We start from the raw sequence: 16,489 nt of genomic DNA, 5'->3' as shown, positions 1-16,489 counted from the left end.
AAGATTGGAGGAAAGACATTAAGATAGTGTTTTGCTTCAGTGAATGAAATAATTTTTAATAGTCAACAAATAACATGCATAGCAGGATCTTATATTCTCTTCATCTTTCAGTCACCTGTTTGTCTATAAAGACACCTACTGTAGAATATCATTACAAAAGTCTAATTTTTCCCTCCTTATACTTTATGAGGGATGTCCTCAATATATGTGCAGGTTATTCTCATGAATTTTTATAGAAATAAGAAGGTAGGCATAGGACTCCATAGTGCTGATAAAATCTCAGTCATATTTTTTTTCCGGCGATAATAACAATTACTATTTTCCCTCAGCATTTAGCACTGCCCTCTTTCTGGTATCTTGAGAAACAATCCCTTGACACCCTCAATATTGTGTTACCTCCAGAACCAACCTCTCTGCATATCTGATTTGTTAGAGCTTCCTTTCCATTTCCCTTCTCTTTAGTACTGTTTCTACTCTCTAATGCAGCAGCATTTCAGGGACTACAATGTTCTGAGTGCAAATGCTGCAGTTCCAGTGTCACTGCTGGAGAAACAAGTTGGCTGCTGAAACCTTGATGAGACTTTTCCATTTTTCATCTGCCGTCCTCCCAATTTCATTCTTAAATGTTCTTGTGACAATGTGGCTTCCTTAAGTCTCTTCCCAAAGTTTCTGTAGACTTGCTTTTCCCTCTAATTCTCAATGTTTTATGAAATGGGAATGTTCATAATCTTCCAAGCCATCAGCCTTTGTAAAATTTTACAAATGAGTTTATATTCCAAACCTCTCTTTGCTATTGGCTACCAAATCTTTCTGCTTGCAAGGAGATCACATTTTTTTTCCCAGCTGAGGCGGTTTCTCGAACTGGCTACCTTATTGTATTGAATAGTTAACACTAGGTTAAACTTCCTTAGGAAATTGTGAGACAGTCATTGTTGATGTCCTTTATCCATTTCCCATTTTTCACTATGAATAAGCTTGTTTCAGTAGGTCAGGTGGGAGGGATCTTTGCTGTATGCTCTTTTAATTTTTGTCTTCTAATTTAATATTGGTTTTGACCTTTGCTTTATTAAGTTGATGGCCTGACTAGTCAGTCAGACTGCTAACTGATTCTGAAATGATTCCCACCTGCATCAGTAAGTAGTTGTCTCCTGTATATTAAATTGTAATCATTTTAATTTTTTTTAAAAACATTTACCATTTCCGGATTCTTTTCTTAAATGAAGTATCCATCATATATGGATAAAAAGGTTCTGTGGTTTACAAAGCCTCTGATCTCTTTGTGTCTTAATAGTGAGTCACATTTTCCAACATATTTTTTGCTGTCTTCTCTTAGGTCCACTTTTGCATTGAAGTAAATGAGTAATTAAAGTATATATTGGTTTAATTTTGAGGTCTTAACTCTTTTATAGACTTTCTCTACTCTTCAACATCTGCAACACATGTTGGTACATAAGTTATAGCTATTTTCATGGCAGTCTTTTTGCAAATGCTCATAATAAGCATGGCAGTATAAGATGATGATGATGATGATGATGATGATGATGATTATTTTGGCTAGGCAATGGGGTTAAGTGACTTGCCCAGGGTCACACAGCTACGGTGCTCTGTCCATTGCGCCACCTAGCTGCCCCGCAGTATAAGATTATTAACTGTCCCATGAAGTTTCTTGTTACATTTAGCTCCATGAAAATGTGAAGACTGAGATGATTCCACTAGTCCAGTATTATGTTGATTCAGATATCAGAAAAAGATCTATTTAGAGTACCAACAGTCAAATGAATGTTTATGGACAGTCTAAAAACTGATTTCAGCATACTACTTCTCTGACTGATTCATCTACTAAAGACTGCTAAATCTACTGAGCAGGAACTGTGTTAAATTATAAGCTAGTGGGTTGAATTGCACTGGTCCTAGAGCATACCCTGGAAGTTATTTTTTTGAGTAAATGCATATCAGCTGTTTTTCTTTCTATTTTTTTGTCTTCAAAGTTGAAGGCAGAAAAATACTATGACTGAGTATTCTTGTTAATCCAGATTTAATTGTACTAAATTTCAGATAGCTACTAATACATTTAGACTCACCTGACCAAAAAATATACGATCAATTATCAAAGAAAAACCCAAAGTGACTAGCCTGGAAAAAAAGTAGATAAAAAAAGTGATAATTTGCTTTAGTCTGAATCTACTAAAAATCAAATATCTGCAATTGTAAGTTTCTTAAGATATTTGCATTAAACCCTTTCATACTGCTTTGCTATAATATCAAATAAATATTTTCAAATTAAGAAACTGCCTTTAATCTAACATTTTGAGGTTCATTTTATTCAATTTTTCTTTTAAGCTAAGTTTTAAATTGGTTATAATTGAGTGTAGAACTAGTTTGTCTCATGCCCTCAAAGTTTATATCTCAGAACATTATCAACATCTCAGTGTGGATTGAGGATGACATAGAATAATATATAGCAGGTGTATTTGGGGTCTGGAAATATTTAATATCTTTATAAATGATATGCTCAAAATATTTAAGAGTATGTTCATTATGTTGTTAGGCAATCCTTAATTGGTTAGGTATAACAGTATGTTGGATGACAGGAAGAGAATTCGCAACAACTTTGATTAATACAAGAAATGCCCACTGTGACCCAACTCACCCACAGGCTATTTGCTTACAAGCCTTTCCAGCTTGCGACCAATAATAATAATACTGATTCAGCATGTTTATTGAGATGTTTTAAATGATCATTTAAGAGTTAATACTGAATGAGGCAAATCCTAGTAAGGATGACATAAAAGAGAAACCTTTTAGGTAAACAATATTTATGGAATCATGATAGGGTAACATGACTAAAGTGTTGACTTTTTTTGCTTTTTTGGACTATAATATTTTTCACTGCCTTCAAAAAATACTGAACGAGTCTGGGAGAGGTAATTAAAACCCTATTCATAATGTATATTCAAAGTTAGAAAAACTGATAGACAATTTTAAAGGATACTTACCCAACAGGTATAAAATGCTGTAGAACAAGATCAAGTTTTTTCTGCTCTTGCCAGAAATGTATAAAGAGCAAAGGTACCCATGGAATGACAGCCGTTGGACGAATAATGAAGGCAAGTGCTACCAGGGATGAGTACATAAAACTATAAACGAGTAAAATGTGTCAAAATTTGAATATATTTCTCTATTTTAAAAGTTAATTATTTTTCAAATTGTGATATACAAAGGATATTGAAAATGATTACATTTTCTTCTTGTAATAGTTATTCCCATGTTTTAATACTAATGTCTAGTTTATAAAATATACAAATATGGCCTAAAAGCACACTGTTATATACCTTTGTCACTAGCCTTTTTTTTTTTGGAGCTGATAACCAATTATTAAATTTATTTTTTCCCTAAGTCAACTATAACTTTCATTCTGATCTTTCAATTAAACAAACATTTTTACCTTCCTTCCACCTTCCACCTCAATTGAAAAAAAAAAGAAAAAGAAAAAAGAAAAGTCAAATTCTTGTAACAGATATGTATAGTTAAGAAAAATTCTTGTATTGGCCATGTCCAAAAATGTGTCTCATTCTGTTATTAGCCTTCTAAAAAACATTCCTGATCAAAGGATAAAGGTCTCATAAAGCAGACAGTGAAAGAACACTTAGAATCCTTTTCTCAGTACTGAAAACAATTCTGGAAATTAGTAATAAGTTAAAAAAATGTTATGATTACAATAGTCAGGTAATACAATGTAAGCAATGACACTACCAGAATATATGAGATTTTGATTTGGAAGTAAATTGTTAAAGTTTCCAATCCAACAGAATTTATTGACAGTACAATGAATGTCTGAAGAATAAATCATTTTGGATATACCAATAATTCAATTCAATGTAATTCAACAAATATTTAATAAGCACTACTAGGCATGGAAATTTTAAAAAATGATATAGTCATTGCTCTCAAAAAAGTTTCTTTCTATTCAAGGAATATAACATACATGCAGATTAGGAGGGAGAAGGCACTTGATGAAAATCAGTGCTTATTGTGAATACAGCAAAGAGATCAGTTTTGCTGTTTTTAGGACTGCAGCAGAAGAGAGGAATTTAATAACAAATGACTATATTTGGTATTTCCAGTGTCCTACAGCATGGATCAATAATTATATCCAAAGGTCTAATTAAAATAGGATACCTCACCTGTTCACAGATTTTGAACCTTCCAACGGGTAGTAGAAAAGAGCAAAGATTGTGAGAACAGTCTCCATGGTGTTTGTGAGAGTTCTGGTACAGCAATACCATGTAAACCAAGAGCACAGCTGGCAAAAGAACTAAGAACAATTATATGCAATGGTGTATGGAGGAAGCAATGAAACGGTGCTGCTAAATCCTTTCTTACTGAAAATAAGCACACAATTCCATAGTATTACAGAAAATGTCATCATTTACCTGATATTAGGCAATTATCCACATTCAATATTCATAGATCACAGGATTTAAAACTGGAAGAGAACTTAAGTCCAACTTGCTGTTTTACAAATGAAGAAACCGAGGCCCTGAGTAGTGAAATGGCTTGCCCACGGTCATACAGAAAGTAAGCAGCAGAGCTGGGATTTAGGGGAAACCTACAGAATAGGATGCTTAAAAAGAAACCCACAGAATTTACCAAGCTCCTGTGCGGTCATTCTGCTAACTTTTACTAATCCACAAGTCCAGCTGGATCATGTAGATAAGTTCAATGAAGATAATTCCTTAATGATAGTAAACCTCTAAAACTGTGAATTTCTCCTCAGAGATACAAGTATTACTAGTATTTGAGGGCAAGTTCTACTAGTGCCTGGCACATACTTAATACATACTTGTTGAATGACTTCTGATCAGTGATCTACAATATACTTGGCTTTGTTGTTTAACAAATGTACAGGATTTATTAGAATGCTAAATAATCTTATGAAATATTTAAAGCCTAATTGCTTTATGACCCTGAAATGCACTTATTTAAATGGGACATTCTGTTTTGATTCTGAAGACAGATAAGTGTTAAACTGGTAACAGTTAAATGGATTCATTATATAAAATTTAAAATAATAAAGCTTTATGAAAATAAAGTTACTTATCATTTCCAAAAGTATCACTAGGGAATAAACTAGTTGTATACTTCCAGGTGCTTATATGATCCTGGAGAAATCAGAAGGAGAAATTTAAAGGTCTTCCTCACCAAGAGAAGACCCAACAGAAAAAGTTCTCTTAGTGTGTACAATAATGTTTAAAAATTATTCAGATGTATCATTTCCTAGTCAAAGTGTTATGATGCTTCCATTAATTTATTTTAAAAAATATTTTTGATAGTTCAAATATATTCAACTTTTATAAGAATTATTCAGACTTCCTAAAAAAAAATCAATAAATTATTGCACAGTTTGCCTGAGAAGTGGAAATGTCTATGTACTAAAATCCTAATGCTAAGGTTACATGATTTAACTGAACTCTACACTAATTTTAATAATTAACTGTTTTCACAATTATGCTATGGTACTGTTTATACTATCAGCTTATTCATAATAAATAAGCTTTCTTTACTTTTTAGGTTTTTTGGAGGAAAAAAAAATTCAAATTGTAATCATGTTTTGTAAATTTCATCTTGTGCAGCTGGGGATACATGGGGAGAATAGAGGAAAGAACAGAATTTTTTTTAATTGTGAAAAAATTATGCTAAATAGTCCTATGCTAAACAGACTAATTTTTTTTTTTTTTGCTTTTTGGTGAGGCAATTGGGGTTAAGTTACTTGCCCAGGGTCATATAGCTAGTAAGTGTCAGGTGTCTGAGACTGCATTTGAACTCAGGTCTTCCTGACTCCAAGACCAGAGTTCTGTCCACTGTACTACCTAACTGCCCTAAAGAGATGATTTTTAAGGCATAATGATGCTTACCTCTTGTATCTTTATAGTAACTCATTTGTCTTGTACCTTTCTCTTTCCCACAAATTAAATTTATAAGATATAGTGGGTAGTTTTCTGACCTAAGCAATATATAATATGTATCTATAGGCATCCTCAAGCCATGTTCCATAAATCAGATTGTAAGCATTAATAGCTCTAATATTTTGGCTCTTTCTGTTGTTCTTCTAGTTCTGAGTAGACCCCTATGTTTAGGATTTGAGACCTGGACCCATTTTTAAGAACCAACTAGGAAGAAATAGGGAAGACAGAAAAAAAATCAAGGAACAATCTTGAGGTCTTTAACACTGAAACTATAATTTGAAAATGGTCTAAAATGGACTATAGTCTTTAAAGGTACATGAAAATTGAATACAGTACATAGTGGACCTTGATTATTTCCTAAACCTATACATAACTTTGGGGGAAAATCTTAGTACTGTTCTTTGCTGTGGAGAAGACTGATACCTAAACAGAAAGACAAGACCATTAGTAAATTCCTCAAGCCCTTTACTTAGTGGTTTTTAAAAAGAGAGGAAGTAAAATAAGGCAAGTTGGGTATAAAGAAAAGAACAATGGATTTGGCACCAGGGGTCCTGTGTTCAAATCTTGGCTTTGCTACTTAGCAGTGTGATATTAAGCAAGTCCCTCAGCCTCTCTGGGCTTCAGTTTCATCATCTTTAGAATGATAGGGTTGGACTATATGATGCTTAAGGTCCCTTTTAACTCTAAATCTTAAGATCCTATGAACTTTGAGTGAAAGTGCCTGTAGTTTTATTAAAATATTATATTTTCAGTAGTTAGCAATAGTAACAGCAGGCTGAGTCTCCCTTAAAAAATGGTTGACAGGAAGAGAGATGCAGCAACTGTTTGTAATGATAAATTTATCTACATAATTACATGGTTTGCTGGAAATGAAAACACACATTTATGCACATGCGTACATATGTACACACACACACACACACACACACACACACACACACACACACACACACAGAGGATACAGTGGGTAGAATGCTGTGCTTCGAGTCAGAAAGACCTGAATCTGAATTCTGCCTCAGACACTTAATAGCTGTGTGACTCTGGCCAGGTTAATTAACCTCTGTTTGCTTGTTTCTTCATCTGTAAAACTTGGATGGTAATAACACCTGTATCTCCATGTTGTTGTAGGGTTCAAATTGACAATATAAAGCACTTTGCAAACCTTAAACTGTTATATAAATCTGAGATATTATTATTGAAATTGTTTATGGGTACTTGTAACAACAGAATTCTAGTTCTTTTTCTATATAATTTATGAATCAATATGAATCAATCAACTAACATGCAGTTTTTAAGTTTAGGGAAAGACATACCACCCATTTTGCCACCTCTTGGTTTTCTAGTTGCCTCATCAATGAGTAAAGCTTCACATCTGCTACAGCAGACAGAAGTGCTTGGGCAAGCCTAGGAACCCAAATCTAAAAAAGCAAAAAGAGAAAAATAAAAGTCTGTTGTACAAACTGAAAAAAGCAGCTATAAACACTGGTTCAATTGGCATCTTAACTGTGATATTTGATCTACTGCTAAGAGAGTTTACGTAATTTAACAGATGAAAGGTATAAAAATGAAGAATTATATAAGGACTATCATCATTTAAATATTAAGTTTGGATAACTAGTAGTTAGCACTTTGATGGAGCTGTGATCTTATTAATACAGGCACTCTCCAACAATGCAGACTGTAGTCCATTCATCCTTGGCCATTACTATATTAGTGACTAATAAAAAGGTAACTCAAAACTATAAGCAATGTTAGCCATTTGATTATTGTATATACCATTGGGAAGCATTTTTAGTTTTTTAATAATGCAATTATTTGAAATAAGGGTCAAAATAAAGGCTTCTGGTAAGGTTTCAAAATCATATTTTTGTTCAAAATAACAGTTCCTCCCAAAGCCTCATAACTCATCAATCACTTGGAAATCTATGATTTGGCACTTTAATAAACTTTGAACTAGCCAGTTATAAGGCTATATACATAGTAATCACTCAGAAGAAATACAACTTGTCAGTTTTTTTGTTTCTTTTTATATAACTAATATATTTCTGAAAAGCCATCTATATGTTTAACTTCTGTCAATCAAATTGTGTTTTTCCATTAAAATTCCAGAGATGTTTTTACTTTCAATTGTCAATAATTCCTAGCTAAAATTTTTCTTTAAAAAATATTATTGGGAAAACAGTATCTATGGTGATGACTTTTGTAAATATTATCTTACATTTATTTGTACAGCCCCTTGCAAAGCACTTGTGTATACTATATGAGGAACAATGGAAAGAGCAATGGACTTCAGAGTCACAAGAACTGTTTGGTTCCTGTTCTGACACTTACTGACAGTGTGATGAGACAAGTTACAACTTCTCTGAGCTTCAGTTCATTCATTTATAAAATGGCAATAATACTTGCAGTTCCTATCTATCAGGGTTTGTTGTGAGGCAACTACTATGTAAACTGTGAGGCTCTCTATGTTTGGGGTTTTTAAATCAGGTTTTCTTTAAGCAGGGCTGGCCTATACTGAATCTTATATTAGATGCTACACCTATAGAGTGATTAATATGTCACAGGTCTTTGGGACCAAGGACCTCACAGCTATGATCTGACCTATGATATCCAGCTCCTTAGCACTGAATCTCATTGAAACAAACTTACATTGTGCAAATATTAATATTTTAGTTGTTATATAATCGATTACAGAAAAATTAAATAAACCCAGCAGTAACAAATAAACTAGTTACTTTTATTTAAACTTACCAGCAACTGCACGCTATCCTTTGCGAAGAGATACAGAATCTTATAAATGCTTGCAAAGATTAAGGGGTATGAGTAACCTCTCAAACCTTCAACCCATTCCCAGGTCAAATAACCATAATTAATAATATTAAGGACAAAATGACAAATAATACGGAAGTATAAAATAATTTTCCTATTCAATTCTCATTTCCAAATTTCAAAAAGCACATTGTTTTTTAACAATGATTCAAAAAGCACTCAGGCCAAAATACTTCCCCTTTTTTAATGGGAATTCTAGGAAAAGCCCCCTTCACTATCCAGACTCCAAGCCACCAAAGGTCCACAGCTTATTTCTTAGTATCTTTCCACAACATGCAGAATATTGGTGCTTAATAGATTACTACTAAATGCTTATTGAAGCAACACTGCTCCTAAAGAAAAGTACAAAAGGTGGATTAGAGAAAAATAAGAGAATTGAAAATTAGTTTAAAATATGTAATAGGGGTTGAGCATAATACCTAAAACATTTTTAGTTTGGGGAAAAAAAGAACTCATAAGGATATTTGAAAACCATGTGATGTGCAACTTCAAGAGACTGCCAATACTCGTCAGGAACAAAGCTTGTCTGTACTAAAAAGCAGTTAAGTATTCTTAGAGATACAGAAAACAAGACCAGGTAACTGTTTTCACCAAGAAGATCTGAGAAAGCAAAATCAACATCTGTGGTACCAAAGTTAAACAGATTAATTTTCCCTTAATTTAACTTATTTTGCTAGAGTCATACAACTGAAGCATTTTTAGTTAAGTAGCCCCTGTCTAAGTCTTAGAGATCATGGCCTCACCCATTTATCAAGATCATTTCCTAGAGATGGGCCTAGGAGAGAATAGGCTCCTATTCCTGCCAACTCTAACGGCCAGTTGATTTTAGACTATTATGTTCCATTGACCTTTGAAGAAGGATGTTCTCTAACATGTCTGTACACATAATAAAATTTTATGAGAGGCAACATGGAGCAGTGGACAGTCAGAAAGAATGGATTTCAGGTTCAAGTCTTGCCTCTTGCTATTTGGTGACTGTGTGAATCTTGTACAGTAGCATTAGGTCAGTGGTCTGCAATGTGAAGGTCACAGTCCTATGGGGGGTGGTGGAATAGCTTTAAGGGGGTTGTATTGAGTTGAACCAAAAGGGATATGTGACCAACCAATGGGAAGATAATATTATTATTATTTCACCCCATAAACATTACCCATCATACCCCCTTCCAACTCTCCAAAAGAATGAGTCATAACCTACCCAGACCCAAACACCCAGCTGATGAACTTACCATTGACTTTTTCTTTTTCAATGGAAAGAGGGATGAATAGAAACAAAAGGTTTGTGATTACATTATACATACCCCAAAGTCACCTTTCTTCCAAACCTTTTCTGTGGAGGGTACCACCATCCTGGTAACACAGTTTTATCCTCATCTCCTCTGCCTCACCTCTCATAACAAACCAGTTATCAAATATTATCATTACTTCCACATCTTTCCCATTAGGTTCTTCTCCACTTGTATAGCCAATACCAAAATTAGTATATACATTCTGAGGGTTTGTGATCAAAAACTTTTTACTGATGGGATGCAGTCACAAAAATTTATAGACCACTGCCCTAGGCAATTCTCTAAGACTGTAAGTTGAAGAACTTGCCAACTGCATTGGTAGAAGAAGGAGCCTCCCTGGGATTACTTTATGCTAATGAAAACATAGTGGGGGAGATACAATTTCATACATGTCATTTGCACAAAGAGAAACTTTGGTTTGGCATGTAATGGGTTAACCAGACAACTCCTACACGTAGTTCTCCATAGAAAATCCTATTAATAAGTTGCTTGGGACTAAAGTTCTGGACATGCACAGCACAGTAGCACACCACTTGTAGGTGCGTACTTGGTTGCTAAGCTCATGAGGTCTTACTCTGGAACATCTACTATTTTTTAAAATTTGACTGTCACCTGGATTGCAGGTCCCTCTGCTTCCTTATTTTCCTCCCCTTTGACACAGTGCCACCTTGCTGGGGCTAGTCCAGCATGTACACCCTACACCATTCTCTCTTTGACTGGCACACAAAGATAAATTTTGCCAGTCTCACTCCTAGATGAAGTTATAGTTATTCTTTGCTTCTTTGAATTCAGGCAGATAGTGCTTCCTAGTAATGTGATAGAGATTCGATATTTGTTAAGGTTCTGATGTCTGGCTGAGGAGGATACATATGCTACAATGACCACCTTCCTCTCCTTTGTATGGGCTCAACTTTTTCTTCTAGGTCTTTGCATTTAGGGGAAAGAAGGAAGTGCTATATAGGGCCATACCCCACTCTGGTCCTGCTGTCCCCTCTCTCTCAATCCAAAAAGTGCTTGCTCCTTTCTAGGTAGAGGACCAGAAATACAATCCTAGTGCTGACTGTTCCTAAAAACTGTAACTCTGGACAAGTCAACCTCCCCTCCTCAAACTTGGTGGCTGCAAATTTGGGGGGCTGAACCAGATGGGGTGTTCTTAAACTTTTTTGTGTGTTGGACCCTTAGCAGTCTGGTGATGTTATGGGCTCCCATTCCAAATGTTTCTAAACGCATAAAACACACAGGATTACAAAGGAAACCAATTATTTAAGTAAAAATACATTTTTTTCCCATTCAACATTTTTGAACCTATGAACAAGATTCTATATTTATTCCTATTCAATTTTATCCTATTAGATCAGGTCTTTTTTTTTTTTTTTAAAGGTAATGGGGTCACACAGCTAGTAAGTGTCTGAGGCCGAATTTGAACTCAGGTCCTCCTGACTCCAGGGCAGGTCACCTAGCTGCCCCTATAACTGGCCCATTTCGAGGTTGACCCTGGATCGTCCCCAGCATTTAAGCTCGGATGGATGGAAGGGCTTTAGGGCCGGGAGGGTGGGGGTAGGGGGGAAGAGTTTGAAGCGAGGGAGGCTCATCCCCAGGCGGGCTCCAGGGCCTCCCCATCCCACGGAAACCACAGCCCCTCAAGCGAGGCGCGGGGGCCTGCGGAGTCTGCGGGGCTCCCGGGCCCTTCCCGGCTTCCCGCCGACCGGACGTTTACAAGAGACACAACAAACCAGGGGGCGGGGGATTGGGAGGGGAGGAGGGAGGGCATTGCAGGCACCCGCACTGCGAGACAACCCGCAGTTATTACAAATAATTAATAATAAGCAATGCGGAAAAGGGGTCGGGGCGGGGGGAGAAGAGCGGTGCAGGGCTTTAAAAGCTAGCCCAGGAGGTGGGGGGGCGGGGGCAGGCTCGGCCCTCTGGGTCCTAGTGCCCCGCTCTCCACAGCCCCAAGCCCCGCTCCGCCCCTCCCTCCTTCCCTCACCGAAGCGGTTCCCAGCGCGCCCTTCCGGGGGGCTGCTGTACAGTACAGACTTTCTCTTCCTCAGCTTCACCGTCTCGGGGGAGCTGCTCCGGCGCCTCCTGAAGAAGAGGCTGCCCCTGGCCCGCTCCATGGTCGAGCCGGCCAGCGGCCCTCGCTCCTTGCCGCGCGCCCCTCCAAACCGCCGCCGCTCACCAGGTGAATGAGGAAGCGTGTGACTTCGCCCTCCGCTCTGCTTGGCCTTTTCGAGTCGCCGTAGCTGACGGGCGCAGGGGTGCCTGGGAATTGGAGGGTTTTCTTCTAAGTCCCGGCCCAGGTGCCACATTCCTGCCTGAGGGGCCTTCTGCGCTCTGCTCGAGGAGCCGTAATCCCGGAGCCGGGCCTCGGGCTCAGGGAAGGTGAGGGGCAGCCGGTCGGCTCTGCCCTGTTTTCGCTTTTGTCCCTCGGGGGCGATGGAGGGGAAGTTCCCAGATGGAGGCGAGAGCCCCTCGGCCGGCAGCCGCCCGGGTGGTTTCTTCCGAGGCTCTCGATGAGCCTAGACGATTCTTAAAATAGTTTTAACTTCGTGTGGGCCTTCGAGTCACGGAGGGGCTGGAGCCCGGGGAAGGGCTGACTAATGGCAGGTGGAGGCGGAAGACCCGGGACCAAGTCCTTGCCCCGCAGCTTACAAGCTGTGTGACTCTGGGCAGATCGCTTGCCCTCTCTGGGCCTCAGGGTCTGCATCACTATTACTGGTCCAGATGATCTCTAAGGCCTCTTCCAGCTCTAGATCTTATAAATCTTAGAAGTCATCCTACTTGGAGTTGGGAACAAAAGTCACTTGCTTCTCAGGACTTTTGGGGAAAAGCCATTGCTTTTCTAACGGAGGCTTAAGACCCTCACCAGATCTATATTTGGTCATTTATTCATTCATTCACCCATTTAGTAAGCACTGTTCGCAGAGTACTGCTAGGAGCTGGGGGAGACACAGGGTTTAGATAATTCATTGCAACAAACGTGACTTGCTCCTTGCAGGGCACTGGGATAGGTGCAGGGAATACAAGGTTAAAAAAAAAATTAGACAAAAAACTTTGCCTTTAAGGAGCTGACATTCTAGGAATGAGGAGGTTACCAAATGTTTGTAAGTAAGTACAAAGCATTTGGAAGCCTGAGTGATCATTAACAACCGGGGTGGCTCAAGGAAGGCTACGTGGAAAAAGTGGCACCCTAGTTGATCTTTGAAGATTGACAAGGTTTCTGAGAGACAGTGGTGACAACCCAAGGAATTGAGTGGGGAATGGAGGTGGGAGATAAAATCTCAAATTTGGGAAACATCTAATATTCCAGTTTGGCAGGAAAAGAGTTTATGGAGGGGCATCATATAAAATCAGTCTAGGCCAGGTGATAATAATAGCTGACGTTTATATAATGCTTTGTTTATGTACTTTATCTCATTTGAACCTCACACTACAGCCCTGTGAAATAAGCATTACAGGTATTATTCTCATTTTACAGATGAGGCCCACAGAGGTTAAATAACTTGCCCAGCTTCTAGTCAGACAGGTAAAAAGTGCCAGAGGTTGGATTTGAATGCAAATTTTTCTTAGTCCATGTCAATTATTTTGTCCTCTATGCTATACTGCCTTCATTGTAGAGGACCTTAAATTCCAGGCTAAGGAGTTTCTATTTCATACTACAGCAGTGGGAAGCCACTGAAGATTTTTACTGAGGAGTGAGCATGCCCAGACCTCTACCTTTGGAAGATTGTTTTGGTATATATGTGGGGAATAGATTGTAAAGAGACACTGGCCCCTGTCCTCACTGACTGTTCAGCAGAGTTGTGTTTTATTTTTTTTTTTTTTTGTTTTCGATGGGGTGGAGGGAGGACTGTGTAGAAAACAAACAAACCAGATAACCTTGATGCACAATATTATATGATAAATATATGAGAGGGTTACAAATTAAAATGCTATATGAAGTTCAAGAGGAGATTCTTACTAACATTTTTCTGAGAAAGGGTCCATGTCAGAAAAGGTTAAAAATCTGATCTGAGAAGAGGTGAGCTGGGAACTGATACAAAATGCTATGTGAAGTTCAGGAGGAAAAGGTGGAGATTAAGAATCACAGGGGCAGCTAGGTGGCAGAGTGGATAGAAGAAGTCAGGAGGACCTCAAGTCAAATCCGGCCTCAGACCAAACACTTGACACTTACTAGCTGTGTGACCTTGGGCAAGTCACTTAACCCCAATTGCCTCACCAAAAGGAAAAAAAAAAAAAAGAATCACAGGTTTCATGGAACAGTTGATATTTGAGTTGCGCTTTTGCATTCCAAGCATAGATAATAATGAACAGAGGCAGGGAGGTAGGAAAGTGAAGAGCAACAGGACATATTTGGGGGACCACAAGTTAGTACAGTTTAGGAAGATTATATGGTATATGTAAGACAGTAATAAGAAAGTTAGGTGGCAAAGTAGATAGAGTGCCGGGCTTGAAGTCAGGAATATTCATCTTCCTGAGTTCAAATCTGGTCTCAGACACTAGAGTGACCCTGGCTAAGTCACTTAACCCTGTTTGCTTCAGTTCTTCATTTGTAAAATGAACTGGAGAAGGAAATGGCAAATCACTTTAGTATCTTTGCCACAAAAATCCCAAATGGGGTCATGAAGAGCTGGACACAACTGAACAATAAGGGAGTAATATGTGACAAAGGTGTCACATATAAAGGTTGAATGGCACCGTGTTGCGAAGAATTTTGAATGCTAGGGAAAGGAATTTTTATTTCACTGGTAGGTAATAAGAATCCAGAAAATTTTGAAGAATGAAATTCCTTGATTGGAAATATTGAAAAGGTGAATACATGGAAATCTATGGGTATTTCTCTCTCCTCCCACTCCTAAATTTGATGACAGTGAAATGACCATGTAATTTGTTTTATGAGAGAAATCATTTATACATCAAACTTGCCATTTCGAGTAGTATATCATGCCAAGTTCCATTGTCTCCAACAATAACAGAGAGGCTACATAAAGTACTAAAGGATGATATGCCAAATTAATATTTTCCATTTTCTTTCTTTGTATACAGATCTGAAGATATTTCCGTGGATATACACACGTAACTTTTGAAAACATCCATTGTGGCCTTCTGCATTTGTTGATAAGATGTTTGGTAGATTGACTTTTCCTCAGATGCTTCTTGCATGTGTCCTTGGAGTTGCTGGAGGAATCTATATTTATCAACCAATCTTTGAACAGTATTCTCGAGATCAGAAAATGTTAAAGGAAAAGTCACAAATTGTTCAAGAGTCAGAAGAGAAGAAAAGTTAATGATGGACTTGAACTGTACTGGGTGCTTAAAACCCAAGTCTTTGACAAGATATACCTATTATTATTTTGAGCATGATTAAGTCAAAGATAATGATCTAGTGGTTCTTAACACTGTTTGAACTTTTCATATACTTTTTTCTTGTTTGTCATATTGTCATAGTGTCCTCAAGCCTACTAATTTCCTATCACTAAAATCAATATCTTCATGTTCTGTGTTTGGCACCAATTTCCTTAAACTTGTAGTGTGGCCACTTGCTTTTGGTGGCAGTTTTGGGGAAGTCTACACAAGTGAGTATTAGTGGTGTTTACAGTAGCAGGTGTAGGACAAGAGTTCTTAACCTGAAATCCATGGACACCCAGGGGAGTCTACAGATTTCAAAGGGGGGGGGGTGGTCCTGATCTCCTATAAGAAAAAGATTATGTCTTCATTTCAAAATGCTTGGTTTCTTTTTTAATCTTATATATTTTGTGTATTCAAAGACATTTTTCAAAAAGGGATCCGTGACAGAAAAGGTTGAGAATCCCTGATTTGGGAGGAGATGAGCTGGGCACCTGCCTAATGCAGAAGCTTCTACACTTAGTTTCAAAAAATTCAAATGCAGGCCACCTGACCAGAAGCTCCTCACTGCTCTAGTCTCCTCCCCAACCTTCACCTTTTCTGTCTTCAGTCTCTGGTAAAGTGGACAAGTACTAAGAGTTGGACTGGCAGATATAGTTGGACACCTGGCAGGTTCAAAGCAAAGGTTTGTGTATAGGAAAGGTGATACAGTGCACATTATACCTTGGAGTAAAAATACGTAACACTATCTTTCCATGTAACTCAACACTGATCCCCAAATCATAAACTGATTTGTATCAAAAAGTGGAGTAGCGAAACAAAAGAGGAAATCTATAATTCAAAAAGTACTTTAAAATAATTATCATCTACCCAATATCAGTTTTCCAGGCTTAGTGTTTTGATAGCTTTTGTGAAGCCTTTAGCTTATATTAACAAGGGTATACACAATGCTTTTAAAATATAAAGAATTGTTTTCCCTGCCGAATGAATTTAGTAAAACTAGTAAGGTCTAATTTCAGTCATCCATGATGAACACTTATAATTAAAATCTAAATAATTAAC

The 16,489-nt window shown here is 37.6% G+C and overlaps 2 protein-coding genes across 2 annotated transcripts in view; one reads left to right on the top strand and one right to left on the bottom strand.

Moving 5' to 3' along the window:
• The window catches only part of PIGB (phosphatidylinositol glycan anchor biosynthesis class B), a 28,546-nt gene extending 16,315 nt beyond the window's left edge, over window positions 1–12,231 (bottom strand). The window contains exons 1-7 of the mRNA XM_027840889.1: window positions 12,069–12,231; window positions 9,260–9,395; window positions 8,718–8,835; window positions 7,280–7,384; window positions 4,185–4,315; window positions 2,997–3,137; window positions 2,082–2,133 (exon numbers count right to left, since the gene is read on the bottom strand). Coding sequence (XP_027696690.1) covers window positions 2,082–2,133; window positions 2,997–3,137; window positions 4,185–4,315; window positions 7,280–7,384; window positions 8,718–8,835; window positions 9,260–9,395; window positions 12,069–12,198 — 813 coding nt within the window. The 5' untranslated portion in view covers window positions 12,199–12,231. The remainder of the gene's footprint in view (window positions 1–2,081; window positions 2,134–2,996; window positions 3,138–4,184; window positions 4,316–7,279; window positions 7,385–8,717; window positions 8,836–9,259; window positions 9,396–12,068) is intronic.
• A 90-nt stretch (window positions 12,232–12,321) lies between these two features.
• PIGBOS1 (PIGB opposite strand 1) lies at window positions 12,322–15,577 on the top strand. Its single transcript, XM_027840886.1, has 2 exons — window positions 12,322–12,463; window positions 15,128–15,577. The coding sequence occupies exon 2, from the start codon at window positions 15,205–15,207 to the stop codon at window positions 15,367–15,369; it is 165 nt and encodes a 54-aa protein (XP_027696687.1). The 5' UTR covers window positions 12,322–12,463; window positions 15,128–15,204; the 3' UTR covers window positions 15,370–15,577.
• Window positions 15,578–16,489: the final 912 nt, after the last annotated feature.

The sequence above is a fragment of the Vombatus ursinus genome, unplaced genomic scaffold (genome assembly GCF_900497805.2).
Source record: "Vombatus ursinus unplaced genomic scaffold, bare-nosed wombat genome assembly UNPS02014848.1, whole genome shotgun sequence".
Taxonomy (NCBI): Eukaryota; Metazoa; Chordata; class Mammalia; order Diprotodontia; family Vombatidae; genus Vombatus; species Vombatus ursinus.
This window is presented reverse-complemented; position numbering and strand designations above follow the sequence as displayed.

What these genes read in the sequence shown, in the direction of transcription:
- PIGBOS1 (XM_027840886.1), top strand. Translation starts at nt 15,205, where the DNA reads ATGTTTGGTAGATTGACTTTTCCTCAGATGCTTCTTGCATGTGTCCTT.